The sequence below is a fragment of the Ammospiza nelsoni genome, chromosome 1, assembly GCF_027579445.1.
Source record: "Ammospiza nelsoni isolate bAmmNel1 chromosome 1, bAmmNel1.pri, whole genome shotgun sequence".
NCBI classification, from domain to species: Eukaryota; Metazoa; Chordata; class Aves; order Passeriformes; family Passerellidae; genus Ammospiza; species Ammospiza nelsoni.
This window is the reverse complement of record NC_080633.1, coordinates 12,398,432-12,426,213: the sequence shown is the minus strand read 5'-3', so window position 1 is coordinate 12,426,213 and position 27,782 is coordinate 12,398,432. Positions and strand designations below refer to the sequence as shown.

Below are 27,782 nucleotides of genomic sequence, written 5' to 3'. Positions count from 1 at the left end.
TCGGGCCGGGCGCGGGGCGGAGCCGCGGGGCCGCCTCCAATGCGGGCGGGGCGGCGGCGCCTGCGCCGGTTCGCGCTGTGCTGTGCTCCGCTGTGCGGCCTGGCCCGGCCCGCCGGCCCCGCGCAGCCATGTGGAGCCGCTACCGGGGGCTGCTGGGCCGCGGCCGGTGAGCGAGCATGGAGCGGGCGGGGACCTTCGCCCTGCGCGGCCCCGGTCCCTGGCGCTCGGCCGAGGGGCTGCGGAGCTCCGAGCCCCTGCCCCGGCACAGGGCCCTGCTCCCCGGGGCCGGTGTCGGTCGCGGCTGCCGCACCGCCGGCCGGAGCGCGTTTGTTCACAGGGAATTTTTTGTCATTTCAGGTCGCTGAGCCGCAGGGCGTGGAGGTGGAAGAGCATTGCCGCGAACGAGAGAGCGCTGCAGTACCGGGTGGGAGAGCAGATCCACGGCTTCACCGTGAAGCAGGTGAGCGCCGCCGCCGCCGGCGTTGCTCTGTTTGTGTACATAAACTTCCCCGGGCTTACAAGGCACTGGGTGAGGCCCGGCGTCTGCGCGTTAAATACTTGCTTTGGGTGGTCAGTCGTAAAAATGATTCAGGAATTCCTTGTCGTTACTTCTCTGCCGACAAATACTTTAGGTGCCATTAATACATATTCTTATAGGGAGCTAATTCTAGAGAAAATACTGCACTCTACGAGCTGCAGATGTGTCTGCTGCAGATGTGACCAGTCGGTGTGGCCCTCTGAAAGTCCTGACAGGTAACAGGACTTCACTGTGTGAATGTGTTTTGATAAGTGTATTCAAGTAATAACGTTATTTCCTGAGATGCTTTTAATACCTGTGTTGGAAAGCTGCCATGGAAATATGTTGAATTTATTTCTACTTTTTCAAAGGGAAAAAGCAGGAGTGGAGAGTAAAGGTTATTTGTGAGAAGTGATGGCTAGTGACAGAGCTAGTGATACAACAGGGTCCTTGCTTTTTCTGTATCTTCCCTAGCCACTGACAGTTGAATATATGCCTTTGCTTTTTGTAGTTTGGATTGACTTTTTATCTATACCACAAGAGTATGGTTCCTCAATGGTAGTATACTTTCATTGGGTTAAAAATTTCATTTAAATTTTATTTTCTGTTTGCGTAATTATTTTTTCCCCTCAAACCATAGGAGCAAAAATTTTTTCATACTATGTGAGCCAGTATTATGTATAAGACCAACAAACTGTAATTCCTATATCATGAATGATTTATTTGACCTAGTTGAAGTCACACTGCAATACAGATGTTTTCTTCCAATGCAGGTGACAGCTGTTCCTGAGCTGTTCCTGACTGCAGTGAAGCTTAGTCACGATGGGACAGGAGCCAGGTACTTACATGTGGCTCGGGAGGACTCCAATAATCTGTTCAGGTAAGACATTAATATAGGTATTACACATTCAATCTCCACATCACCTTGTGTTTTTTTCAACTGTAATCTGGCATCATGGCTGGATTATTCTGTGATAACAGGGAGGACAGCCCTTCCTTTGTAGGGCTTCTTAGAATTTTTCAGGTTGGAACAGATATCATGAAGTCTGTTGTTCAGATCCTGCTCAAAACAGGATCAATGTTAAATTCAGGTCCAGTTCCTGCCTTGAAAACTTTCAGAGACAGAGATTATGCAACCTTCCATGAAGTTGTTTTATTTGAGCCTTTTGGATAAAAATAAATGTGTTTACTCTTGTGCTGAAAACTTCTGTACTAACTCCAGAAATAGAAGCGTAGAGGCTGTACTCTGAAAGAGATGGCTGAGCACTCAAGAATGTGAAGAGTCAAACTCTGTATCTGATGTGTGCCGTGCTAGCTGTTACAGTGATGATGCTGCCATAAATCACAGGTGCAGGCAGGAGTGGGGGCATTTTCCTCCCAGTGACTGCATCCCTCTCCCTGCTCTCTTGCAGTATCCAGTTCCGAACCACTCCCATGGACAGCACCGGCGTCCCTCATATTCTGGAGCACACGGTGCTCTGTGGCTCCCAAAAGTATCCCTGCAGAGACCCCTTCTTTAAAATGTTAAACAGGTCACTGTCCACTTTCATGAATGCATTCACAGGTAAGTCAAAAGAAATAAAGCCACTTAAAGTGCATGAGATTTTATTGCAGTAGAGCTGTCTGTTGGCTCTCCCTAATTTGGCTTTGGAGAGCCATTATTATTGGGTGTGAGTGTTCTGAGATATTAGAAAGCTAACAAGGCAAGACAGCAAAATAAGTCTCGTTCATTTGTCCATTACAAAATCCCAGCAGAGCTGGAGCTTTATAGTATCCAGAAATACATTTAATTATTTATATGGATATATGGCTAAAGCAAAGTTTTCGTGGTAAAATAGCTGCAGTGTTAAATATGTGTATTCCTCAGCAAAAATACTGTTCATTTAGTACATTTCTTCTTTTCCAGACATTTAAATGGATGAGAAATTAAAAATCAACAATGGCAAAACATGTCTTAGACTTTCAAAAGTTCTGATGATTTTTGTGTTTATTTCTATGCAGCTAGTGATTACACACTCTATCCATTTTCAACACAAAATCCCAAGGACTTTCAGAACCTCCTGTCGGTGTACCTGGATGCAGCTTTCTTTCCATGTCTACGTCAGCTAGATTTCTGGTAAGACAGTTTGAGATGCATGCAAACCTTAAATTAAAAAAAAAAGAAAAAGCTTCCCCCTGCCTTCAAATCAGCAAAACCTTCAAACTCTCAACATTTTCTGTTGTTCATTTTTCAGGCAAGAAGGTTGGAGGTTAGAACATGAGAACCCAGCTGATCCTCAGACACCTCTAGTCTTCAAAGGAGTTGTTTTTAATGAAATGAAAGGGGCATTTGTAAGTTTTGTGGATGTTTGGTTTCAGTTCTTTCAGATGGTGAAGTAGTTTCTGTATCAATGGCATTATTGCACCAGAGATTCCCATTCCTCCCTTTGAAAATTTAAATCCTTAGTTAAGTCAACATTGTTGCATAGATTTTAGTTTTTGAGGTTAGCCTGTCAAAAGTTTGTTTACATATAGAAAGGCACTTTGTTAATGGATTTTAATGTAAAATACTCTTATATTAGTATGGAACCATAACTCATTTTGTTAGAGTACATGGGACTGCATGTGAGGAGGTTGTGAAAGTTAGAGCTCTGAGGTCTTATTATTGAGCACCTTTTCTCTTTTAAATGTGTTTTGATGGCTTTCAAAATGTGGTGTTTTCCTATTAAGACAGATAATGAGAGAATATTTGCACAGCACCTGCAGAACAAAATCCTTCCTGATCACACTTATGGTGTAATTTCTGGTGGAGATCCATTATGTATTCCTGACCTTACATGGGAGCAGCTTAAGCAGTTCCATGCCACACATTATCATCCAAGCAATTCCAGGTATGTGAAATTGATGATTTAACTTGCTAGGTTACTGGGTTAGTGCTTTCTTTGTACTTTTGTGAGGAGAAAACCAGAAGCACAGTGTTCTTATCCACATGGCCAGCAACAAAGATAACCTGTGCCCTTCAGCAGTTGGAACTGCATGGAGGCAAGGAATTTTTTCTAGAAAGAGCAGTGAAGAGTGAGTTGAAAGCAGGAGGCAAAAGTGGCTGATTTTCTCAGGTGTGTCTGTTTGCCTGATCATGCAGATGTGATTTGGGGATCAATTGACCTGAACTCATATGAGCTGGGGGGAAGGGAGCATACTAATAAGCACTTAGCTTATTATATATTAGTATAATAATATATATATTTGTGTGTGTATATGTATATGTGTGTATATGTATATATGTGTATATGTATATATATATGTGTGTGTGTGTATATATATGTATATATATATATGTATATATGTGTGTGTATATATATATATATATATATTAGGGGATTAAGATACAAGTAACAGAGATTAATTTAAGGGTTCCTGTCCTCTTTGAAGTAACAGATTGAGTTAGAAGTTAAAAAAGAATGATTTCATTTCCTCCTGCATCATTGTATTGAGTTCTAAATAACGGATAATTGTTTGATTCAGGTACTGATTTGGTTGGTATTAATAAGGTGTTTTAACTGGAAGTCAATTTGAAAGTTACATGCAAGGAAATAATTCTTTCTCCTGTACAAATTTTGTGGCCAATCTGTTACTCTGATTGTGGAACACACTTGTGGAACATCAGCTTGTGTCATGACAGTGACTTTACAATCTGTTGATTTTTCTCATCATCCTAAGTATTCTGCTGTACTGGCATTGAGATTTTAGTCAGGGGATGAGATTTACCTGTGGCAAACCTTGTGCTCATATTTGGTCCAGAGGAAGTCTTTCAGCTGTGGGTGTGTTTGCTGGAGTGACCCATGGAGTCCAGCCATGTTTTATAGACTGACAAAACCTAGGACATGGATCATTGTATTGTATACTTAAAGTGTGACGACCATAAGAATTTTGTCTTCTGAAACTTAGGGACACTAGGTTTCTGGCTTCAATTACTAATTTTTTTTTTCTCAAATGTTGTATATTCCTGCAACTGAACAAATTTGAACATAATATACCTGAACATAATGAAAATAATAAGGTGTTTTGTGGTCCACAAACTGAGAAATGTGGATTTTTATCAAGAGATTGTGAGTTTTATATATGTTGCATAGGTTGAAGACCCACCAAACTATTTTCCACTCCAGATGTAACAGAATTACTGGAAAGCACATGAAATTCAGAGTATAATATAGGTAGCTACTGCAAATTTCATATTAAGTCAACTACATAATCCCAATATTTTTTTTGAAATGCAGATTTTTCACTTATGGTAATTTTCCTCTGGAGCAACATCTGAAGCAAATACATGAGGAAGCATTGGCAAAATTTGAAAGAATTGAATCAAATACTGACATCCCAAAACAGAAACTCTGGGATAAGCCTGTAAGTAAAACCAACAAACAACCAAAAAACACTAAACCCAAAAACCTCCTGGGTTAATATTTTACCCTAACCTGCTGGAGTTACTAATTTGTTTAGAATTGTGTAAATGAGCTGAAGTATTTTTATTTTTGGTTACATGGGGGACAGACTGCAGTTACTTTTGAGTTTCAGTACTGTAATGATTGCCTGCAGTTTTTTGTTTTTCTTATTTCCAATTTTGAAGTCCCTTGTCATTTGAAACACTGAAGCACTTATTAATGGAAAGAATTTAGGACTAATGAAAGAAATACTGGTTCTTAGTGTCAGGAAATATGCTTTCTAATGGTATCTAACCTTCCAAACATTGGTGTCAAAAATAATTTTCATGTTTTCTTTTTCCCCTCTCCTCATTTTCCTCCCTGGCTTGTCCAGAAATGTAAACATTCCTTTCAAAAGTAGCTCAGAATATTACTTATGGCCAGACTTTCTTCAACCTGTCCTATATGGTCCACTTTTAAACATTGAGCTTGCACTAATTTTTCAAGATACTGTGTGTTTGTGTGTTTGCTCATGGATCTTGAATTTATTCTTGAGCATCTGTGAAATTATTTTAAATAATTGGAAAGATGGTGCTATGAAGGTGCAAGTTACATTTTGTTTGTAACTTCTGCTGTGAGTTTATTGTGTATCATTTATTGTACTTTATAGAGAGAACACAGGGTAACATGTGGCTTAGACTCCTTTGCTGCTGATCCTTCCAAGCAGACCACTGTCAGTGTCAGCTACTTGTTGACAGAGTAAGTATTATCAAAAGGAAATTCTGAATAAAAGGTTCATTTTAGATCTTAAAGCAAGGTGCACGCATGTTTCTTGTCCCCAGTCCCTCTTGATAAATGTCGTCTCTAAAGAAAATAATGCCACGGGAAAATAGCTCAGTCCTGCTTTAGTAAATAAGAGTTTAATTGCTGAATAATTTGCTTTAGTGGATAGACACAAGACAAATCAGGTGTTACTTTACAGAACTGTTCAGTGGATGAGACATTTGAAAACATTGTCTTCCTTTCAGTTTCCTGCCATGTGCCAGCTCTTCTGTATGACCCTGCTGCTAACTTATCTCCCCTTGCAGCCCAATTTAAATTGCTGTCCTGGTAGTTATAACAAGTGAAAGATGTGAAGCCTTCCTATTTCCCTAAGGTCTGATGTGGGCTTCACAGCTGTTATTTATCCCTTGCTCCCTCTACCTTTGTTTTCTGGTTCTTTTGAAATGGACTCAGTGATACTGAATGTCACATATGGTTTTTAAGAACTAACTAAGAACTAACTGTTTTTCTTCAGTATTACAGACACTTTTGAAACGTTCACCCTAAGCCTGTTGTCTTCACTGTTGGTTGATGGGCCTAATTCTCCTTTTTACAAAGCCTTAATTGAGTCTGGTGTTGGTACAGATTTTTCTCCTGATGTTGGGTAAGTGTTGCAATTCACATTTCATCTCTATAAGCAATGTTAGAAAAACTAAAAAGCACTTCTAAGTTGGAAGAACTCATCTCTTATACTAGCAATTTACACCAGAGTAATAGAGTAATCTTATTTTAATATTAAAACATTGTAAGAATTTCTCCTCTTACAATGAACTGTGAAGTATTCTCAGATTAACTTTTGTCTCATCAAAGTACTTAGAAGCTAAGTTGGTTTAATCAAAGTTGTATTGTTTACAGCTTATGAACCAAAAAAAATTGGATAGATAGGATAAAATATGGATAAAATACGGAATACCTTCAGTGCCTTAATTTACCTGGGTGTTTGATCCTGGACATTTCAGTATTACTCTGAAGTGTTTGTGAGCTATTCTCTGTAACCACATGGCTTTAATTGTATTTATTCTGTGGTTTAGTAGTAGTTAGGCTTGTCACAAATGTGCCTTTGTGCAATCAGGTGCTATTAACTTGCCATCACCTCAGTAAAGAATGTTGCACAGAATATTGTTAGTTGGAAGGATCACTAAGTCTAACTCTTAAGTAAATGGCCCCATACAGGGATTGAACCTGCAAGTCTTACTAGCACAATGCTCTAACCAACTCAGCTAATCTCAGGGTCACTACAAAAGGGCATTTCAGCTGACACTTGCTCCAGCTGGAGCTCCCAGTCCTTGCTTCCAGCTGCAGCTCCCAGCCCATCTCCTGAGCACGCTGCAGGCTGAGGGTGGGTGCATTATCTGCACTGAACTTGGGCTCAGCTGCTCATCACATTTTGCCTTTTTTGTCAGCACAAAGAAGGAAGTGCTTCCCAGGCATGATTCATCTGCCTGATTTTTAGACTTGGGATGACAAAACTCATGCCTTTTTGTTCAGTGGCTCTCTCAGGTGTTTTGAATGGAAAACCTTATTATGCTCGCCCATAATTTTAGTGTCTTACTTTGCCTGGCTTGATCTGTCTCTACATGAAGTAGTTGGCTTTGTGCAAGTCCTGTGTGATGCATGCCAGTGCCATGTAGACATCTTAATATTCCATAGCAGTAGAAATCCTTCTTTAGACACTGAAGTAGGGATTATGTTGTATTTTTTGTCAGCTGGTTCTTTTCCAGTTTGACTGGATTGATGTAGAGTTTAACTGTTCTGTGAGCTGGCTTTAATTTGTCTTAGTGACTGTGGTGATGAATCTACAGGCATAAGTTTGAGCCCAGAGATGAGTATTGCAGAATCCAGGGCCTGAGCCTGTCACTGAATTCCTGCTGTTTTTTTTAGACATGTAATAGTGGTTTTACTAGTGCATGAGCACCTATTGCTTTTTGTTTGTTGGCTTTGAACTGCTAGGTGTTCTGTATTTCTGCAAGTGCCATTTTGTCCCTGTAAAGATGAGCTTTGTGGTTAACCCTGCCTGACACCTTGGATAGAATTGTCTTTACTGTTATAAGTTTTTTTAATACAGTTGATAACAATTGCAGTAAACATGGAAAGCTTCACCTTAACCACTTACTTTACAAATACTGCTTCAGAAGTACTGTTCCACTCACCTGATTAAGTAAAATGTATGTGTTTGGTGTTACACACAGCAAAAATTTCCACCTTAAAAAGACTTCTGTACCTGAAAGAAATTACAGATGAATGGGAAGATGAACAGAAAATACCAGCTTTACTTCTGTAGCAGTTTTTCTTCTCCAAAACTGTATACTGTGGGTTTTCTTAAGTGGCTGTTACTACTGAAATTAGACAAAAATGCTTTTAAGTTCCATTTCTTGCCTCTTTGGTAATTATTTTACTTTCTGTCTAGCTTTTAAATCTTGTTTGTTTGTATATGTTGAAACAATAGGTGTTTTTTCCCTTCTCTTGCCTCTCCTGGCAGCTTTAATGCTTTAATGTCTAGTACTTCCCACTGAGTTGGTTATGTTTTACTCTAGGTTTAATGGCTCAACAAGGGAAGCTTATTTCAGTGTGGGTCTACAGGGTATTGCTGAAAGAGACATTGATACTGTGAAACAGATCATTGACAGAACAATCGATGAAGTTATTGTGTGAGTAATGCTAAATTTTTCAGAATACTCTTAGTTAATATAATAATATGTAGGCATGTAATAACACAGACTTGTATATAATAACATGCCTTAAAAATTGAGTTATATTGCAATAAAGGCCCCAAAGCAGAAGTAATATTGATCAGTACTCTTACCACTTGTGTCTGCTACTTCCTTTATTGTAGTTTGTTCTCATCAGTGTAACCTTCAGGAGTTTAATGATGTTAGTTCAGTTTCTCTGAATGATACAACATGATTGCATTATTTCATATCAATAATTCAGTGTGAAAGACATTGTTGTAGTGCTTCCTTTATTGATCTAATAATTCATTTTCATAACTTCACTTAAAGTGATCAGTGTTAATGGATATGATTTCCTTCTCTTATCACTTCTTCCCAAAGGGAAGGATTTGAGGAAGATAGGATTGAAGCTCTACTTCACAAAATTGAAATACAGTTGAAGCATCAGTCCACGAGTTTTGGACTTGCCCTGACGTCTGTAAGTCTGTGTGTATACTTTAAGAATAGTTACAAAAAAATCTAACACCTATGTCTTTGTAAATTACAGGTTCATTTTGTCAGCTCCTGATATGTAAAACTTTCCACTTAAGGGCTCTTCCTTTGTCATATTGTGTACATCTTTCTTTTCAGTAGCTGTCAGACTGTCTGTGGACTTCCCAGTGTATGAGTTAATCAGGCAGGGAGCCTGTTGTCTTTGCCTGAATAGCAGCTTTGATTGCAGTAGCACTGGTTATTCTGTGAGGGGCATATCATACTGGCTCTGGGAACTGTGTGTTTTGGCTAGATGCCTGTGTGTTTTCTAAAAGCCAAATAGAAGGACTGTATTTTTCTATGGACTGCAGGATTGTACTGCTGCTAGTTCATTTCTAGATTCACGAGGGAAAATGTACAGTAAAGCAATTCTTGGCCTCAAATTTTAATACCAAATTGTTACAGAAAATCCATTCTGCAGCAGAATGTTGTGTCTTGAAGGAGTCTGCAAGTCATCTTTTATTGGGAATGAGTGAGGGGCAGCATTTGCAGTCACTGTGGAAATCAGGGTCTCCTTCAGCCACTCATTCTTTAATCTCCTCTGTTCCTTTCTGCTCTGCAGCAACTTGAGCTCCTCAGTGGCTCTTTTGCTTTGTGTCTCTCAGGTGATGTATATTCTTTGCTTCAGCAGGGTTTCATTCCTAGATATATACAGTTAGGCAAAGAAGCAGAACCCTGAATTAACAGGAGATTTCTAAGTGGGTGAGCACAAACAAAAGCTGTTTCAAATCAGATTGCCATACAGCCAAATAGGCAAATTGTGAATATTTAAGTGCCTGTCATGTTTCATGGTAAATCTGGCAAAATATGCCTGACTTTAATAGTCAGTACTTTCTGGCATGTCTTCAGATGTTGTGAGTCATTCTATCTCATGAAATATTTGTGCAGGTAACTTAATCCCTCAACATTTTTAAGTCTTGAAATCAATTCAACTGCTACACCTTCATTGTAGAAAAGAAAGCTCTTGAATATTTCTTGCTTTGAAAGACCAGTCTTGCAGCATTTAGTGCTAATACTCCCATAGAGCAGAGTTATGTTTGTTTGTTTCCCTAAAGTCATGTTTTAGAAGTTGGCTTTGAAGAGGGACTAGTTACAGGGACCTAGTTATGAGTGGTCATAGATATCATAGAATGGTTTGCTTTGGAAGGGACCTTTGAAGATCATCCAGGTCCAACCTCCCTGCCATAACCAGGGCCATCATTCACCAAATCCAGTTACTCAGAGCACTTTTGACATGTCCTCAAACACTTCCAGGGAATGGAGCACCCACAGCTTCTGTCAGCAGCCTGTTCTACTGTCTCACCACCCTCATAGTAAAAAATTTCTTTATGTCCAATCTAAATCTTCCACCTTTCAGTTTAAAACCTTTGCTGCTTGTCATGTCTGTACAGGATGTGTAAAAAGTCTTTTTATAAGCCCCCTTCATATACTGAAAGTCCACAGTAAGGTTTCTCCAAAGCCCTTTCCCTCTCCAGGCTGAACACCCTCAAGTCTCTCAGCCTGTCTTTGTAGGAGAGGTGTTCCAGCACTTTGAAAATTTTTGTGGTCCTCCTCTGACAGGTGAATGTCTGTCTTGCACTGCAGGCCCCAGAGCTGGATGTAGTTCCTCAGGTGGGCTCTAATGGCAGTGGGGTAGAGGGGCAGCATCACCTCCCTCACCCTGCTGGCCCTGATTCTTCTGGTGCATGCCAGGATACAATTGGCTCTCTGGGCTGGGAACACTCATTGTGGGCCCATTTCCAATTTCTCACCCACCAGTATCCCCCAGCCCTTCTCTACAGGTCTGCTTTCAAACCTTAAATCACTAAACTTGTACTGATTATTGATCATTGCCCAGCCCCAGTGCAGGACCTTGCACTTGGCCTTGTTTGAACTTCGTGAGGTTCATGTAGGTGCACTCCTCAAGTTCCCCTGGATGGCATCCCTTCCCTCCAGTGTCCACCACACCTCTCAGCTTGGTGTCATCTGCAAACCTGCTGTGAGTGCCCTCAGTGCCACTGGCTGTGTAATAAATAAAAGTAGTCCAGAGCCCTGAGGGACAGGCAGTGCTTGTCACTGATCTCCCTTTGGATGCTGGCCATTGGAGTGCAACTGCTTGCATGTCACCATCCAGCCAATTCCTTATCCATCCCATAGTCCACCCATCAAATCCATATCTTTCCAATCTAACAATGGAGGATTTTGCGTGGGACTTTGAAAGTCCCTGTTAAAGTCAAGATAAGTGGCATCAGTTTTGATATTAGGAAAAAGCTGTTCACAAGAGCGTGGTCAGACATTGGAACAAGCTCTCCCAGGTGGCTGCGATAGAGTTAAATCTCCTCCCAGTGGCTGGAGGGGGCTGTGTTCTGGGTTTGTGCTGCTAACACAGAGGTGTTTTCATTATTGCTCACTGTTGGCACAGTGTCAGGGCCTGCTCTGCTTGTCCCCCTCACCCCACCAGCCAGGAGACTGGTGATGGGCAAGGAGCTGGGAGGGGACACCAGGGGACAGCCAACCCCAAATGACCCAAGGGTTGTCCCACACCTTGCTCAGCACTAAGAGCTGAGGGAAGAAGAGAGGAGGGGATGTTTGGAGTGATTGTGTTTGTCTTCCCAAGCCAGCAGTAGATGTGATGGAGCCCTGCTGTGCTGGGCATGGTGAACATCTGCCTGCCCCTGGAAAGCAGGGAATGAATTCCTTGGCTTGCTCTGCTGTCACACAGCTTTTGCTTTACCTGTTAAACTGCATTTATTTCAGCACGAGTTCCTTCACTTTCACCCTTCTGATCCTCCCTTCATGTCCTGCTGTGAGGGGCCGAGTGAGTGGCTGTGTGGAGCTGAGCTGCCAGGGATGAACCATGACACTGAAGATGTGGTCATGTCCCCAATCCTGTCAGTGCTCAAAAACTGCTTGGACAATGCTCTCAGATACATGGGTAGACTTTCAGGCTGCCTGCTGAGAACCAGGACTGAACTGTTGTAATAACCCCACAGCGACCTCAAATAAGGAGTGACTGCTTCTATTCCAGGAGAATTAGCTCAAGCATGTTCAAAAATAATACTCTGCTTTGTATCATATTAGGGAATTTCCACAGAATAGATGAAAATAGTTATTATTTTAAAATGGTGAAGGCTTATGAACCTGCATGTAAGTAAGAGATGAGAAATGTGTAGGTGAATTTGACAGGGATTTTATACTTTGTCTTGTTTTTGGTTTTTCCCCATTCACACAGAGTAGAAATGGAGAAACTTTTTGGTATCTTGCACTTGTGTTGTTTTGGAGAACTTTCAATAGCAACTTAAGCAAACTCAAATTAGAAAATAAAAGTAATATCCTGGGGATATGTCTGATTGTTTAGTATTTTCTTTCTCCAAAGTCTCATCTAATTTCCATACCTTACATATTTGAGTCACCTTCCTATAAATCATTTCATCTAGCTGATACAAAACTGTAGTATGCATGTACTACTTTGTCTCTACCACCTGTTTCTCTTTTCCTTCTTTCTTGAGCTGAAAAACTAATTTTAATGTGGAGGACTAAATAATATTACAGTATATTTCCAAATGTGCACAGCTATGCAAAAAAAAGGGTAATAATTTTAAAAAATGGTGGTTTGGTATGGTGAAATTAGAGGCAAGAATGGAGAGAACAGGGGATAGAACTTTTATCTGAACAATGTTTTTCCCCCTGCAGCTATGTTAGGATTACTCACTCTGTCTGCTATTCAAGTAGAAGTGTTAAGGTGGTTTTGGAACACTGATGCTGTCAGTTAGAGAAATGCAGATGGATTGTCCTGCTTACCTAATTATTCTTTCCCATTCAGTTCATAGCCTCATGCTGGAATCAAGATGGGGATCCAGTGGAGCTTCTGAAGATTGCAGATAAAGTGTCTCAGTTCAAGCAGTGTCTTAAAGAAAATCCCAGGTTTCTTCAGGAAAAAGTTAAAACATACTTCAAGGTAGACAAACGTACAGAAAGTTATCTTGTATTAATTTTTAAAACACAATTTTGTTTTTGAAGTTAAACTGAAGACTAATTTTTTATCACCGTGTTGCCTGTTTCTAGGTGTGACTTGAGCAGCAATATATTCAAATGAAACATCTTAATTTTAATGGTTTAAGTTTCCACAATTTCAAAGGGGAAAAAAATTACCTCGCCGGTCATTTGGAACCACAGTTATTAGAACACTGATAAAATGCTAAAGTTTTACCAAACTGTGATTCCTGTAGAAGTTCTCTTTTTTCTGATTAGAAGTTCAGATGTGAACAGAGAATTTTGGACCTAGTGTGTTCCTTAGTATTGTCATAGCAAGGTGTATCTCATTTGCCTTGCAAAGGCATTATAATGCTGAATAGTTCTGGAGCCCTGTATTAGATAATTCCAGAAAAAAAAAAAAAAAAAACAAAACCAAATCAGGGATAGCAATGCAGAAGTGGTGTGGGTTTTTTGTGGGGTTTGTTTGTTTTGTTGGCTTTGTTTTGTTTGTTTGCTTTTCTTGATACGTTTTTGTTTGGTTTTTTTTTCCTTAGTCAGCTTGTTTGTTTTGAAAGGCAGATTTATTAAAAGTAACTGTTATCGTGATTGGAATAAAACCAGATTCTAATATACTCCAAAAAAAGCCAAAAGTCAGTAGCATCAGTTGAAATCAGTTTTTCTAAGAATATTAATTAGTGTCTGGAGGTAGTAGGGAGCTGTTAAAGTTTTGGCTTCTATAGGGAAGAAATACAGGTGTTTTTGTGGATGTCCTTTACTGTACGGTTCTGTTGAAGGGGCTGAGGCAAAGGCACATTTCAGTAGGAAATGATGAAAATAGTTGGATGTTCTTACATAATAAAGTTATGTATTGTTATACCTCGTGCTGGGAAATTACTAAAGCAGGCAGGCAGAGAGCAAGGGGGAGAATGCTGTTAATCCTGTCCATTTTACTATGGCTGGTTAATCTCACATTTCTCTCCTTAACTCTGTAGTCAGGTTTCTGGAGTCTTTGCACACAGGCATGGGGGAGATAAACTCATAAAACAGAATCTGATTACATTGTCCCAAATTATTGGTGCTTGTCAGTGCCAGATGTTGCTGTTTGACTCCTACATTGAAATGGACATTTTTTGAGGTCACTGTCTTTTGGTTGGCCTTGCTTTCCTATTATGGAAAATGGAAGCTGCTCGAGTAATTTTGATATTAAAATTCCGTGGTCTGGTGTAAACAAAGAAGAATTCAGCAGCAGTTATGGCCCTTGCGTAATGCCTGCAGTTCTGTGGCAGTGAGAGTGATGTGTAAAGCATTTCTGAGCAGGATAAGGCTTGCACATCCTACATCACTTGGGATCTCTGTGCACTCAAGCTTGGGCAGGTTGGAAGAGGTGTTTATTCAAACCCTCCTGCATTTAACAGAATTTCCCCATCTTACAGCCTCCAGATAAAACTTACAGCATGTAGAGTTATGTACAGTTGTTTAACATGGATTTAATTAAACTAATGAGTACTGTGTGCTGCTGAGGGATTCTGACTCCAGAGTGAAACTTAGCAGAAGGCTGTTCGTGCTTGTTCTAGTGGTGAGCAGCCTCTTCCCCACAGCAGCTTGTCTGTATGAAACCAAGGGCTCAGTCTGTGTGGTTGTGATGCTTTTGATAACGTACAAGCCAAATGATGCACAGGCTGTTTATCTGCTGCTGATGGAGCAATAAGCTGAGGCAAGGAAGTTGCCCTCAGAATTAATGCTTTGTTTTGGGGTTTATTTCTGCAGGATAATCCACACAAACTGACTCTGTCAATGAGTCCAGAGGAAGACTACCATGATAAACAAGCTAAAATGGAAGCAGAAAAGCTGGAAAAAAAGGTCAATGCGCTTTCTGAAGAAGAAAAAACACAAATCTTTGAAAAAGGTTAACTTGCTTTTTCACATTTTTATTCGTATAGCAGTTTTTTAGCTGTTATTCTGTAGAATATTTTAACTTTTCAGGCATTCTGCAGCATTTGCTCTGAAAGGGATGGGGTTTTTTCATTGCAAATTTGTGTGTATGTGTTACAGGGCTGTGCAGGGCAGTGCTTACATTACCGTGTATGGCTGGTATATTTCATTTGTTTTAACAATCAAAAATAGAATGATCAATGTCTTCATTAGGGCAGAAGGAAGGAAATTGCTTTAAAATACCAATCTGTTTATTCTTTCCCATGTTAACCTGCACTGAGTGGAAGATGAATTCCCAGAATCCCAGAATGGGCCAGGTTGGAAGGGACCACAGTTGGTCATCTGGGCCAACCTCCCTGCTCAGGCAGGGACATCCTAGAGCATGTGGCACAGCATTGCATCCAGGGGTTCTGGAATATCTCCAGTGAGGGAGACTCCACACCCTCTGTGGGCAATCTGTTCTGTGCTTGGTCACTGCACAGTAAAGAAGTTCTTTCTAATGTTCAATTAGAACTTCTTTGTGCATCAGTTTGTGCCTGTTGCCTCCTGTCCTTTTGCTCAGCACCACCAAGTGCAGCCTGGCTCCATCCTCTTGGCACCCTCTCTTCAGATAGTTACATACCATGTACCTTGAAGCTGTTTATTTATGAGCATGAAGTCTGCTCCATGATCCTGTAAAACTTATATTTTGTAATTATATTTCTTATATTTTCTGGTTAAAAAACCAACTATAAAAGTAATGCTGGGTTTAACTTATTCTGAAGAATAACTTATGCTTGAAAACTGTGGGCAGTCATTTAATTTTGTTAAAGCAGTGTCTAGTCACAGAAATCCTTCAAAACTGTGGCATTAATCTTCTGAAGCTTTGGTATGTGACAGGAGATAGGGGAGCATGAAATCAGAGGAGGCTTTCTACTTACAGAGATAAATTGGAGAGTACTCAGAGGTGACCAGCTAGTGTCTGGAAGTCTGAAATGTGAAAGTAATCACAACAATTTAGCTGCATCAGTGTTCTGACAGAGCACTTGAGTAAGAACTGGAACAGATTGGGTTAGAAAGAAGCTCCTTATCTGCCAGGTCTGGGTCGATGCTTGCTGAGTGACAGGACAGACTGGCAGGTGTCAGCTTAAAGATGAAATTGCATGTTACTGTAAACAGGTTGTGAAGAGGGAGTTGGAAAGAGAATCTAACAAGAGTGTTTTCTTTGCTGTTGTTACATGATAATCTGCAGAATTTGCTTAAGGAAAATATTTGCAAAATTGCCCTTAGAAGACTCCAGACTTGACTCTTGAGTTTTTCTGGTCTGCATCATCTCAGTAGGTTTTAGGTCTTGACAGCACTTTCACTACAAGCTGAAAATAACAATTTGCTATTCTCTTCTTACTAGGTCTGGAATTAATTGCCCTTCAAAGCAAACCTCAGGATACCTCTTGTCTCCCAGCTTTAAAAGTGTCTGACATTGAGCCCAAAATCCCCTTCACTGTGCTGGAGACAGCACTCACAGGTTGGTGTCCCCACTGCCTCATGTCCCAAAGAGCAGCACTGCTGGGTTGTTCCCTGGCTGCTGGCCAGCTGTGGCCCCTTGCCCAGCACATGGACTGGCTTTGTGGCCCATAGTTGTGCTCTTTTTCTCCACTCCAGCCCAGCACCTCTGGCAGACATGGCAGTGGATCCACAGAGCCATCCCCTCTGAGGGGCAGCATGGACATGGAGCAGCCTCCTGCCTTCCCAGGGCTGGCAGGGGCTCCTGCTGGCACCTCCCTGCTGCAGGCATGCTCCCACCGTGCCCTGCACTCAGAGCAGTCTCTGGCCAGCACATTCAGTGCTCTTGAGCAATCTCCTCACTTTCCAAAGGCTCACCCAGGCTGCAGAATCTTGGCAGCTGGGGCAGCAAGCCTTCCTTACTGCAGTCCCTCCCTACCTGGTTTTTACAGAATACAACATAGAGGATCCACAGGAAAAAAATGTTACTGTAATTCCTCATAACTTCAGTGAAAGTTTTTCCCTGCTTTGCTAGTGGTTTCCCCAGGGACTGATAGTAGTGGTAGTTCTGAATTTTGTTACAGTTCTGTCAAAATTTTGCAGGTAAATACTGTTCTTTAGTATATTTCTAAGAGACTTTTTTCAAAAATTATCGACAAGTGTCAAGACTGTTTAATTTTGATGCAAAAAATGACCTGGTTTTGGGAAAATTCTAATGTTTATATTCTGATGGCCTGGTTCAGGAAGAGTGTACAGTACAAGAAGCTGCTTTCCTCAATTTTTTTTGAATGGATGATGGCAAAAATAAGAAAAAATTTTTTATTTGTTCAGGAATAAGTTACTATTTACTTGATTTTTATTTCTAAAATATGACCTCTGTTAGAAGAATTCTCTTTTCAAATTGTCCAGGTGTCCATTACCTTACTATGGATAGAAACAGAAAGACCCCTTTGGTCCAGTGTTCAGTATAATGTGCAAAATTTAAACAAGAAGTGGCTCTGAAACACCAACAGAAAATTATTCTTAATGGGATGTTCTTGTAGGAACTCATTTTACTTTTGTGTGTTTGTAGTAGGAAGCTGCTGGTTATTCTTTGCTTTTGTTTTTTTTATCCCCAGCTGATGACATTCCTGTCCAGTACTGTGCTCAGCCAACCAATGGGGTGGTTTATTTCCGAGCTGTTTCCAGCCTGAACACACTTCCTGAGGAGCTCAAGCCATATGTGCCACTCTTCTGCAATGTCATTACCAGGTGAGAGCTTTGCTTTCCTAGAAGCTGAAGGAAAAGGCTGTGATACAGCTTGTCAAAATACTAATACTGACTTTAATAATTTCAGCATCTGTTCTTACTATTCAAGGGAAAGGCTAAGTTGGTTTCTGCAGAAAAAAAGTCTTCTTTATTCCCCAGTGTTGCAAAATTGTTTCCCCTTCTCCACCAGTCTCTGCATTGCCTTTTTGCCAGTGTCAATACAAGTGTTCCCTCAACAGATTGGAAAATTTCTACAAATGAGAAATAGCCTAGCAGAGTTTAAAGTTTTTGCTTGAATAGACTTCTGGTGCAATTTTGCCACATGGGGACAGAAAGAATGACCCCATCACAAGGGAAAGAGGAGCACAGAGCAGAACAAGTGACCTGGGCTGGGAGGAATGTGTTTTTGTTGATGAGAATAACTTATGTTATTAAATATAGTTCTTAAGGATGTTGGTAGCAAGCCTGCACATAAAGCATGCTTTTTAATACAGCATTTTAAATTAGCAGGAGGCTTTAATGGAAAATCTTGGTGGGAAGCTTTTATAAGACATAAAGTATTATGTTTTCTTGATGATGCCCTAAATTGTTTGGTTGCTAAATAAGTGTTGTCCTAAACAGACTGATTTATTAATGCTACATGAATTTTGGTTTTGGCATACATTGAAGAGGGAAACAAATCTCTTTTGTTTTTCACAGGATGGGATGTGGAGCCCTTGATTACAGGGAACAAGCCCAGAAAATAGAACTAAAAACAGGTGGTATGTCTGTCAGCCCACATATCATTCCAGATGATTCACACCTCGATGTCTATGAACAGGTAAATTAATCATAACTTTGCAGATGTTACACTTGCAGTGACAGTTCTGTAGTTAAGGGTCAGTCAGGGCTTCCAGGCAAAGGGTCAGAATAATGTGCAGTGAAAGTCCTTGTAAGATATAAATTAGATAATTACAGTAACTTAGTGTTCTGTGTTAAGGGGAGGGCTTGATGTGGGTGTTGTGTCTAGGGCAATGCTTCACTAGCATCTGTCACCATATTTTTGACTGCTCCAAAATATTTTGGGAGCAGAGGGAGGGAACAGAAAGGTGTGGTGTTACACACAGTTTGCTGCTAATGTGTTATGTCACTCTTGGCAGCATCATTAGATTTGTCTGTTGGGCATAACAGTTCTGCAATATTTCTTGAGATTTTTGGGGGTCTGCTCTGTGTGGATCCTGGAGTTAAATTAAAGGAATTCCTTTGGAGAAACATGCAGCCCAGAACAGAACTTGCACTTTATGGGAAAAAACACAAAATTTTGTGTCTGAAATGCTGCTTGGTGTTGAGAAGAAGAAATTGAGGAATTACCAGGCTTGCTTTGTGAGAAGAGTGATCACGTTTCCTGGCTGCTCTCATTTCAGTAGCACAGCCTGCATTGGAGTGATTTTGCAATGTGTAGCATTAGGTTGGAATCATTGTATCACATCCATGAAAAGTTACTGTGAATTTCTTGGGCCATTACTGTGGTTGTCTTGTGTGAAGGGTTTTTTGTGTTTTATTTTTTTCCTTCAGGGTGTGCTCTTTTCATCTCTGTGCTTGGATAGAAATCTGCCAGACATGATGAATTTATGGAGTGAAATATTTAACAAGTACAGTACATTGGGTTTTGTTTGTTTGGGGGTTTGCATGTGTTTTGGGGTTCTCTTTTTCACTCTTCCCCCAACCATTCTTCTCTTCTTAGAGATCTTACTCTGGGATTTATTTTCATAATTCTATCTCTGTCTTTCTAAATTTACATATTGCATCAAAAGCATGACTATATAGTGGATTAAATGGACAACGACCAGTTTAAATGCACTTTGTTGAACTTGGGATGATGAAAAATAAATTTCATTGGTGTCCTTTTGCATGAGACATGTTTGTGTTCCTTTTCAGCCCAAGATTTGAGGAGGAAGAGCATTTCAGAGTGCTGGTTAAGAAGACTGCCCAGGAGCTGTCAAATGGCATTCCAGATTGTGGGCATTTATATGCCTCTATTAGAGCCAGCAAAAACCTTACACCTTCTGGAGAGCTGCAGGAAATGTTCAGTGGGATGGATCAGGTGAGATGTTAATGATGCCCTTCAGCAAGGCCCAAATCCTTGACTGTGGAGTTACAGGCTGGTTTGTGTTAATTCTTCCTGTGGATTTAATCTGTGGTCTTTCTGCCTTCCCTTGCTGCCCAGGTGAAGTTGATGAAGAGAATAGCAGAAATGCCTGATATTAAACCAGTACTGCGCAAACTGCCACGCATTAAGAAGTATTTATTAAACAGTGACAACATCAGGTGAGCTAAAAAGAAAGGGGAATTTTGGTTAAAGAGAGGCCATGGGCTGTGAATATGCTTTTCTCAGTGCACCTCATGGTGTACTGGCGTTTTATAAAATGGGATGTCTGTGGAAAAACTACAGAAATGTTAATTTACATCCCCCTTGCTTACAGAGCAGGAGCTATGGTGCTATGGTAGCTCATTTTGTTCAGTTTTTAAATGGTTTGAGAAACTTGCAGCAAATTTTGTAGGTAACACTTGTACCCAAAGCTTGTAAGTGACCTGTGTGATTTTACAGAAACAGTCAAAAATGTGCCTTTTGTTTTTCCTTTCAAGGTGTCCATTGGACAAATACTGTTGTATTGTTTTGTAACAGTTGAATATAGTTTGGTTTGGATTTTTGTTTCACTCCTAGAAGGAAAGGAGTGACATTCTGAAACTTGCTCTATGCATATATTGGAAAAAGTAAAGAGAGCACATTAAGGAGTTTTAATGTCAGATGCATTAGTTCCCAAAATGGATCTGTTTGAAGTGACATAAGTTGCAAAATTTTGTTTTTTAAAGAATGAAATGATAAATGAAGTTATGTAAATATCTGTAGTGTTTAAAACCATATTAGGCCTGCCTGTAAAGAGAGGATACAGAGGGCATTATTTTCCTTCAGAGACCTTTTTGTTTGCAAAACTGAGCTAGTCCTGTCTAGTGCACAGAAGGGGTTTGACAGCTACTGCTCAACTTTTGGTCTAGGATGAGCAAAAGAGCAGCTATTGGATTGTAATTTTTTTTTTCCACATCAGGTGCTAGATTGAGTATTTTTCCCCTCTCTCTGTTAATGATTACCTGAGATCACTGAGCTAACATTCTGATGATTTAATAGAAAATGTTTAGAAACACAAAGTGGTACAAATTATAAAAGACTCTCTGAAAACATAAAACCATACTTAAAATTTTGATATGTATTTTTGACAGATGTTCTGTGAATGCAGCACCTCAGCAGATACCAGAAGCATCTAAAGAAGTAGAGAAATTTCTAAAGGGCATAGCCAGAAGTAAAAAAGAGAGAAAACCTGTTCGTCCGCATGTGATTGAGGTGAGAAAATGTCATTTGTCATTAGGGCATCAGATACAGTTGACTCGATCATGTCAGTACCATTATGCAATCAGAAAAGTTTGAAGTCAGATGTTGTGTCCATGTCTGAAGAAATCTGCCAGACATCTCTGTGATCAGCTGCTCTGTTTTGCCATGGAGTGTCTTCACTGCAGCACAGTGGACAATAGAAATGCAGGAGATCAGCTGCTAAGCCTTACCCTGGGGTTACTGCTTCAGTGTGGGATGTGAAAAAAGAATTTCTTCTTTTCCTTGTTGCATAAAACTTTTAGCTGAGCTTTACTTGAAATGGTGGCCAAAAGCAAATAGGGCATGATGTGCAGTTCCTCACTTGTATGTCAGTTTGTTTTGTTTTCAGGGTGTTCAGGACATTTGGCACAAAATATGCTAGATTCAGTGGAGTTGACAAAGGATCTGCTCTGTCTCTATGCAGATCTGTCTTAATTTCTGATGAAACTGGAATAAGCTCCCAGTTCCTTACCCATGAGTGAAATGACAGTTTGTAAATTTATGGGCCTCATTTAATCTGGGTCTTGGTGTCTCTCAATGCCAGATGACCCTTGGAAGAAAATGATTTGGCATTTGTTTAGGAAATATAAAGAATATAAAATCAAGTACCTTGCTTATGTTTGTGAAGACATGGTTTGATAATTGCCTTAGAGAGATTTGAGTGGAAGGGGTTGCATTTGTAGTAGTCTTGGTCTGAATTGTTAAATCATCTTTTAATATGAGAACTGGCTCTCTTGTAGAAATCTTCAGAAGCAAAACCTGTGGGAAGTGAAATGGGTACTGGTGTGCAGATCACAAGGAAATTAGTTAATGTAAGTACATTATTGGTGAGGGGTATTGGTATTACAGGGCTGTTACTGATGGTAATGGTCCATCTTAAACTGTTACAGAAGCACTGAAACATAATTCATGCCCTTCAGTTCCACAACTAACCATCAAACTCAGTCACTTCCAGTTAGTCCCTTCCTTTCCTTGGTCTCCTCCCTAAATGATTCTTAGTGTGAATGACAGCTGACAGAAGAGCATTAGTGGAAAATTAGGTGAAAATGAAGATCTGTATTTGGCTACAGGGATGAAAAGCATACCCTGAACTCTCCTTTTAGAAGAGAGGGACAGAGAGGGCTCAGCCCAGTGCTGCAAATGCACTGCTCTGCTTGGCCCAGCCAGAGTTGTATGAGGGTCTGGGAATGGAGTTTCTGAATTTAAGAGAGAATGGGGATTTCTGAAATAGTGGCACTGGAGGTGTGTAAGGATCTGCTTGTGCATACAAGCAGGTGAATGTGTCAGAGAGGCAGAGGAGCAAGCTCTGCCAAGGCCCAGAGACATGAAGGGGGCTGGAAGTTTGGAAGTGAGGTTGTAAGGAAGAATCGAGTCTGTTGCAGGGGATGTTTGAGCAGGAGTTTATACTACAGCTGCTGTCATAAATAGCTTACTTTTTTTGTGGGTACACAGTTCCTGGCTCTGTTTCCAATGTCTAGAATCGATGGGTTGGGATTTGATATGGTGACATGTACATGTGTGACACAAGTAAAGAGTTACAAACACATTTCAGTCGAAGTAAATCTGTGGCTAAATCCAAACTCCTGGGTAGTGATTCAGAATCTGCAGAACTGAGGGAGGAGTGCAAAGGATGGGTAGCTGATGTATGGTATCCCTCTCCTTTAGCTTTCCAAGGCCGTTCTTTGTACTGGATTGCTGATACAGGCACAAGGGAAATGTCACTGGTTGCAGGGTAGGATAAGTGACAGCTTTAGCATTTATTTGTGTGTATGTTTGGCAGAATTTCCTAGTTCTCAAAAAACTGAGAGTTCTCAGATGGGTGGATTGTCTGTGCTGCTGTGACAATAATGTGTTCTCTTCCTAGGATCCTACTTTCAAGCCATGCCAGATGAAGACCCACTTTGTCCTTCCCTTCCCAGTGAACTATATCGGGGAATGCATTCGAACCGTTCCCTACACGGCTGCAGACTATGCCAGGTGGGGAGCAGAACATCAGGGAGCTCTCAGTGCACTGCACAGCACAAAGCAAAATGGAAAGGGTTGAGCTGACTGCAGAAAATGGAGTGTTGATAGGCAATCATTTTCAGTGCATTTGTCACAAAATCTTTATGAAGCAGCTGCTGCATGGCTGGACTCAGAGCAGTCCTGTAAATGCTGGGATTCAGTAATGAGGGGCTGCTGTCCCCTACCTTGGAATAAACAGCCCCACCTACTTGGACATGTCCTGAGTTGACAGTCCTGATGCATGTAACAAAGTTCAGAGTCCTCTTACAGTGATGTGACATTATTCAGCTATTATTAAATAGTGAGCATTGCTGTTGAAAGTGTCATAGATTACAAGCAGCAGTGCATTGCAGATGGGGATCTGGGTGACCTTTTGAGGCAGTTGGGACTATCACTGTTGCTCAATTCACATCTTCACTGCTTCTGTTTCTCTCATTTCAGCCTTCGAATTCTCGCACGGCTCATGACAGCTAAATTCCTACATACAGAAATCAGAGAGAAAGGAGGGGCTTATGGTGGAGGTGCTAAACTTAGTCAAAATGGAATATTCACATTCTACTCCTACAGGTAACAGTGCATTTCTTTCCTCTTGATGGCTGAGGGGACCACTGACTGCATTTCACTGTGTCTTATTTGTGACCTTCTTGTAGCAGTCTTTCAAGAAATGAAATAGAAGGGATGAAATTAAGTGAGCGATTCAGTGCTGATGAAGTTAGATTGCCAATAAAACCATCCATGCTTTATCTTGTTTGTATCCTTGGGAAAGCTTACTTTATCTCTGCTAGTAGCAACCACTGCTGCACCTCTGCACTTAGGTGTTTACTATCTCAGATTTATGTATAACTGGCTTGCACTTGTTTATTTCTGGGTTAAGGAGGCCTTAAAAAAGGAAATTTAAGATTACTCTAAATTTGAGGCCATGAAGTAGAATGGTGGTGTTCCCTAAGGTCCTGAGTTGAAAATATGCAACTTCCTTAAAACAAGTGGCTGAAATCATCAGAGATTCAGCAGAAGGCATTGCTGGTGATAAGCTAGAACTGCTTGCTCTTTTTTTCTATTCTTCTCTTTTGCCAGTCCAGAACAGTTACCCTGCATTTAGCTTACCAAGGCACTTTCTGATGAAATTTCAACTGGACATATTACAGTGGTAATCCCCACTAGCAGTGTTGTGTGGCTGGAGTCCTGGCTTCAGCTGTTTTCCTAGCCCAGAGGCAGGCTGGCACAGTGCTTGGTCAGGGTTCCTCACTGAGCTTTGAGCAGTCTGGCCTTTCTGTGAAGTCTCAGCATGGTAGGACTTGTCCTGGCAGTAGTCCTCAACTTGCCAGTAGTAGCTAACCTGTGGCACCTGTTTTACAGAGAGTAAAAACAGGTGTGGCAAGAAAAGCAACTGAGAGAAGATAGGGCATATCATAAATATTCCTGGTGTGGGCAGTAGTGGCAGTGGTGCTTTGTGAGCCCACTGTGAACAGCACTGGCTTACCTGACCTGCTTTTATTACACCACTTCTCTCTGCAACATCTTGGAACTACTTTTAGGCAGCTGAAATTCTGTACCTTTGTATCAAAAATTCTGAATCGGCTTGGTTTGTAACAATATTTTTCTTCTGGAAAAGAAATGCAAAACCAAACCCCAGAACCTCTTTTTGTTTATGAAGTTTATCTTGAAGTTTATAATTTGTTTTTCCCCATGTGTGATGCATAGTAAATTATGAATGAAGTGAGAATAAAGGAATTTTGGTTTTTCATTTTTTAAGACTGAAGTAATCAATTTTTGTGTTTTCTTTTTCTTCTAAGAGACCCAAATTCATTAGCCACCTTGAAAACATTTGAAAAAGCAGTCGAATGGGCCAAATCTGGAGAATTCACCCAGCAAGATATTGATGAAGCTAAACTAGCAGTGTTTGCTGCTGTGGATGCACCAATAGCTCCTTCAGACAAAGGTACATTCTCATCATCCTCCCAGGCCTGTCAGTGTTTATTTGCTTTTTAATTTTGGTTTAAAGGGAAGAATATAGTTTGCTAAACTGTGTTAGATGCTAAAATTCATGTTTGGAAGATGAGAGATAATGGCAGTTTTGATGAATCTACTGGTTCCTGTTGCTCCTTTTCAGAAACCACTCAGGATCTGCTGAAGTTTTGTGTTATTGGTCCTCTGTGTCACATGGAGGTTGATTGAGGAAATTATTTTAGGTTTGGAGAGCATTATATGCAGACAAATGAAAAGAAATATTGCTCCTCTGATGCAAAAAGAGCTGAGGGATTACCTTCCTGACTCAAGCAGGCATACTGACTGTGAATGTCACTAGCCCTTTGTGCATATGTTCTCTGAATATAGAGCACAGAAGTCTGTCTGCTGGGGTGGAGGGTGTTTTTAGCTTCTCTGCAGATCTGCACATTCATGATGCAATGGTAGTATCTTTTACTGACATGTAGCATTGCTGTCCTCACTTCCCTCCCTTGCTCTGTAGCTGAATTTCAGTCCAAAACTTGCCCAGTTAAAACACATTTCCTTCCCATTCACAAAGGAATTACAAGGTTAAGATCAGCATTATTTTAAAATGTGCTTGTATTAGCACTAAATTTTTAAACAAGAAGACTTCAAATTAAGCTTTTACCTGTCAGGATCTGGTTTTGGTCTGGGCAGTTAAAAAGCAATGGGTGAGGTGTACATGAGTGCAGTGCCACACGTTGGGTGTTGGTGTCAGTGAGGGATGATGAACATTCTTTGGCATTTGAACACAGATCTTAACAGAGCCCTGAACAGGAGAGCTCTGTTCCAGAGGCCTGGGAACTGGTGCAAGGAATGCCTGTCCCTTCATGCTCCTGAGTCACTGGGCACTGCAGATGGATGTGAAAACCTTACCTGGCTGGGAAGTCAGCCCTGCCTTGGGCAGGAGGTTGGACTAAGTTGACTCAAATCCTTCCAGCTACCTTTATTTCCCTATGGTTATTTGCCTGACAAAAAGCTTTTCTGTGATTATTTTGGAGTTCTCTGGTTGTTCAAGGAGCAATTAAAATGCTGTGGGCAAATACTCCAACAAAACATTAAAGCATTTGTGTGCAGATTTCTGTGTAGTACAAAACTGTGAGCAAACCTTCACATTGCAGATGCATCACAACTGACTGGAAATAAAATAGTTCCAAAAACAGAAGCTTCATGAAATGCAGTTTGTTTAAAAAGTTGTTAGAACCAACACTCTTCAGAATGAATTATGTTTGAGTTTCCTGAACCACTGTTACATTCAGATTTCTGACAAACTAAATCATTTGCCAAAATAGAATTGCTTTTTTCCTAAATAGGAAACTGTTACTACCTCACCCTGGTTTTAACTTACTGTGCTTGATTCAGTTGGATATTCTCTCAGCATGATGGTTTAGTGGAAGTCCCTATTCCTTTTGAGCACACATTCCTGTTGTAGTTTGCTCTCATTCCTGCATGTGGCTGTGACAGATTCCAGTGCACCAGAGCAGTGAGTGGTTTTGTTTTCTTTTCCCTAGGAATGGGTCATTTCCTGTATGGCATTTCAGATGAAATGAAGCAGTCGCACAGAGAACAACTTTTTGCTGTCAACAGTGATAACTTGGTTGATGTATCAAACAAGTAAGCCTCTGCTCAGTTGTCATATTTAAGTTACTGATTTTCTTCCCTTGGTCTTTCATACTACTTTGACTATTTTCTTCTGTAACCTAGAAAAGGATATGTTAATGATATCCTGTTTATTGCATGTTTAGCAGGTAATTCCCTCCTACACTCTGAGTTTGTGGGAGATTGGGTTTGATTTACTTTTGAAAGGCCCAGGAACTGTCTGGGTAGACTGCATGAGTAGGTATGAGTGCACTATATGAGCTGGTTCTACTCCACTTGTAGCATTTTGTGTGTGACTTCTGAATTCCACTGTAGCTGTAAGAATTCCACTACAGCCAAGTAGAGGGTTAAGGAGAGACTGTTGTGATGAGTGGGCACAACACAAGTTGTATGCAGCAAAGGACACTCTTCCTGAGATGGGAGTATTTTTAACTTTCACAGCAGAGCTGTGGTTAACCAAATGTAGCAGTTTGTCACTTGTTTATGTGGGTTTTTTTTATTTCCAGGTACCTTGCAGCTGGGAAGAGCACTCGTGGTCAAGCTGTACTTGGCCCAGAAAATGCAGATATCACCAAAGATCCCTCATGGGTCAAACGATGACTTTGGCTTTTCTCTGGGTGTTCAAGCACTACAACATTGGGGGTTTTTAGTAACTTTTAGCAGTGCTATGGTCCAACTGAAATATTCATTGCTGGTTTTTAACAGTGTTCACCAAACCAGTTAGAAGCTCCCCTTCTCAAAATAACAATGTGAAAAATTTTCTAACCATACAGTATTTGAGAGCAAGAATTACATGCTCTGCATGGCAAAGACAGACCTTAATCTTTTACTGAAGCCCTACTCCTCCAATCACATACGAATACTATATAAATGAAATATTTTTGTATATGTAAAACTCTAGTTTTAAATGGTGTTTTGTTTGAAATTATGTTTGTGTTGGGTTTATAAAGAGCTGTCTCTCATACTGACAGATTTCATTCTGTGGTGTGGTAATTCCAGCTGCCTTTGCATAAGCCACCTCCACCCTGAGCAGTCTGTGACAGTACATTCCACCAAGCTGAGTGTGCAGTGCAGTGGGAAAATCCCTAATCAATCAGGGGAGTCTATTTCGTATAAAGTCCACTTTAGCTTGACAGTTTGGGCAACATTCAGTCAGATTTTGATATGCCATGATTTAGTATTTACTTTGTTGTCAAGGTGCAGTTAACATAAACTAGCATGAGAAAACATTT

The 27,782-nt window shown here is 40.5% G+C and overlaps 1 protein-coding gene across 1 annotated transcript; it reads left to right on the top strand.

Moving 5' to 3' along the window:
- The first annotated feature begins 69 nt into the window (after positions 1–69).
- PITRM1 (pitrilysin metallopeptidase 1) lies at positions 70–27,520 on the top strand. The gene is made up of 27 exons (XM_059487745.1): positions 70–166; positions 358–460; positions 1,291–1,397; positions 1,930–2,081; positions 2,519–2,633; positions 2,752–2,848; positions 3,227–3,387; positions 4,774–4,900; positions 5,588–5,676; positions 6,215–6,343; positions 8,274–8,387; positions 8,790–8,886; positions 12,742–12,876; positions 14,661–14,799; positions 16,213–16,329; positions 17,426–17,558; positions 18,255–18,375; positions 19,110–19,186; positions 19,473–19,638; positions 19,762–19,862; positions 20,814–20,934; positions 21,702–21,773; positions 22,826–22,938; positions 23,407–23,532; positions 24,759–24,904; positions 26,463–26,565; positions 27,057–27,520. The coding sequence occupies exons 1-27, from the start codon at positions 129–131 to the stop codon at positions 27,148–27,150; spliced, it is 3,093 nt and encodes a 1,030-aa protein (XP_059343728.1). The 5' UTR covers positions 70–128; the 3' UTR covers positions 27,151–27,520.
- The last annotated feature ends 262 nt before the right edge of the window (positions 27,521–27,782 follow it).

Bases quoted from the DNA above. Each gene is read 5' to 3' on its own strand.
- PITRM1 (XM_059487745.1), top strand. From the start codon at position 129: ATGTGGAGCCGCTACCGGGGGCTGCTGGGCCGCGGCCG. The intron at 12,877-14,660 runs GTAGACAAACGT...TTATTTCTGCAG, and splicing joins AAGTTAAAACATACTTCAAG to GATAATCCACACAAACTGAC. The intron at 19,863-20,813 runs GTGAGCTAAAAA...TATTTTTGACAG, and splicing joins TTAAACAGTGACAACATCAG to ATGTTCTGTGAATGCAGCAC.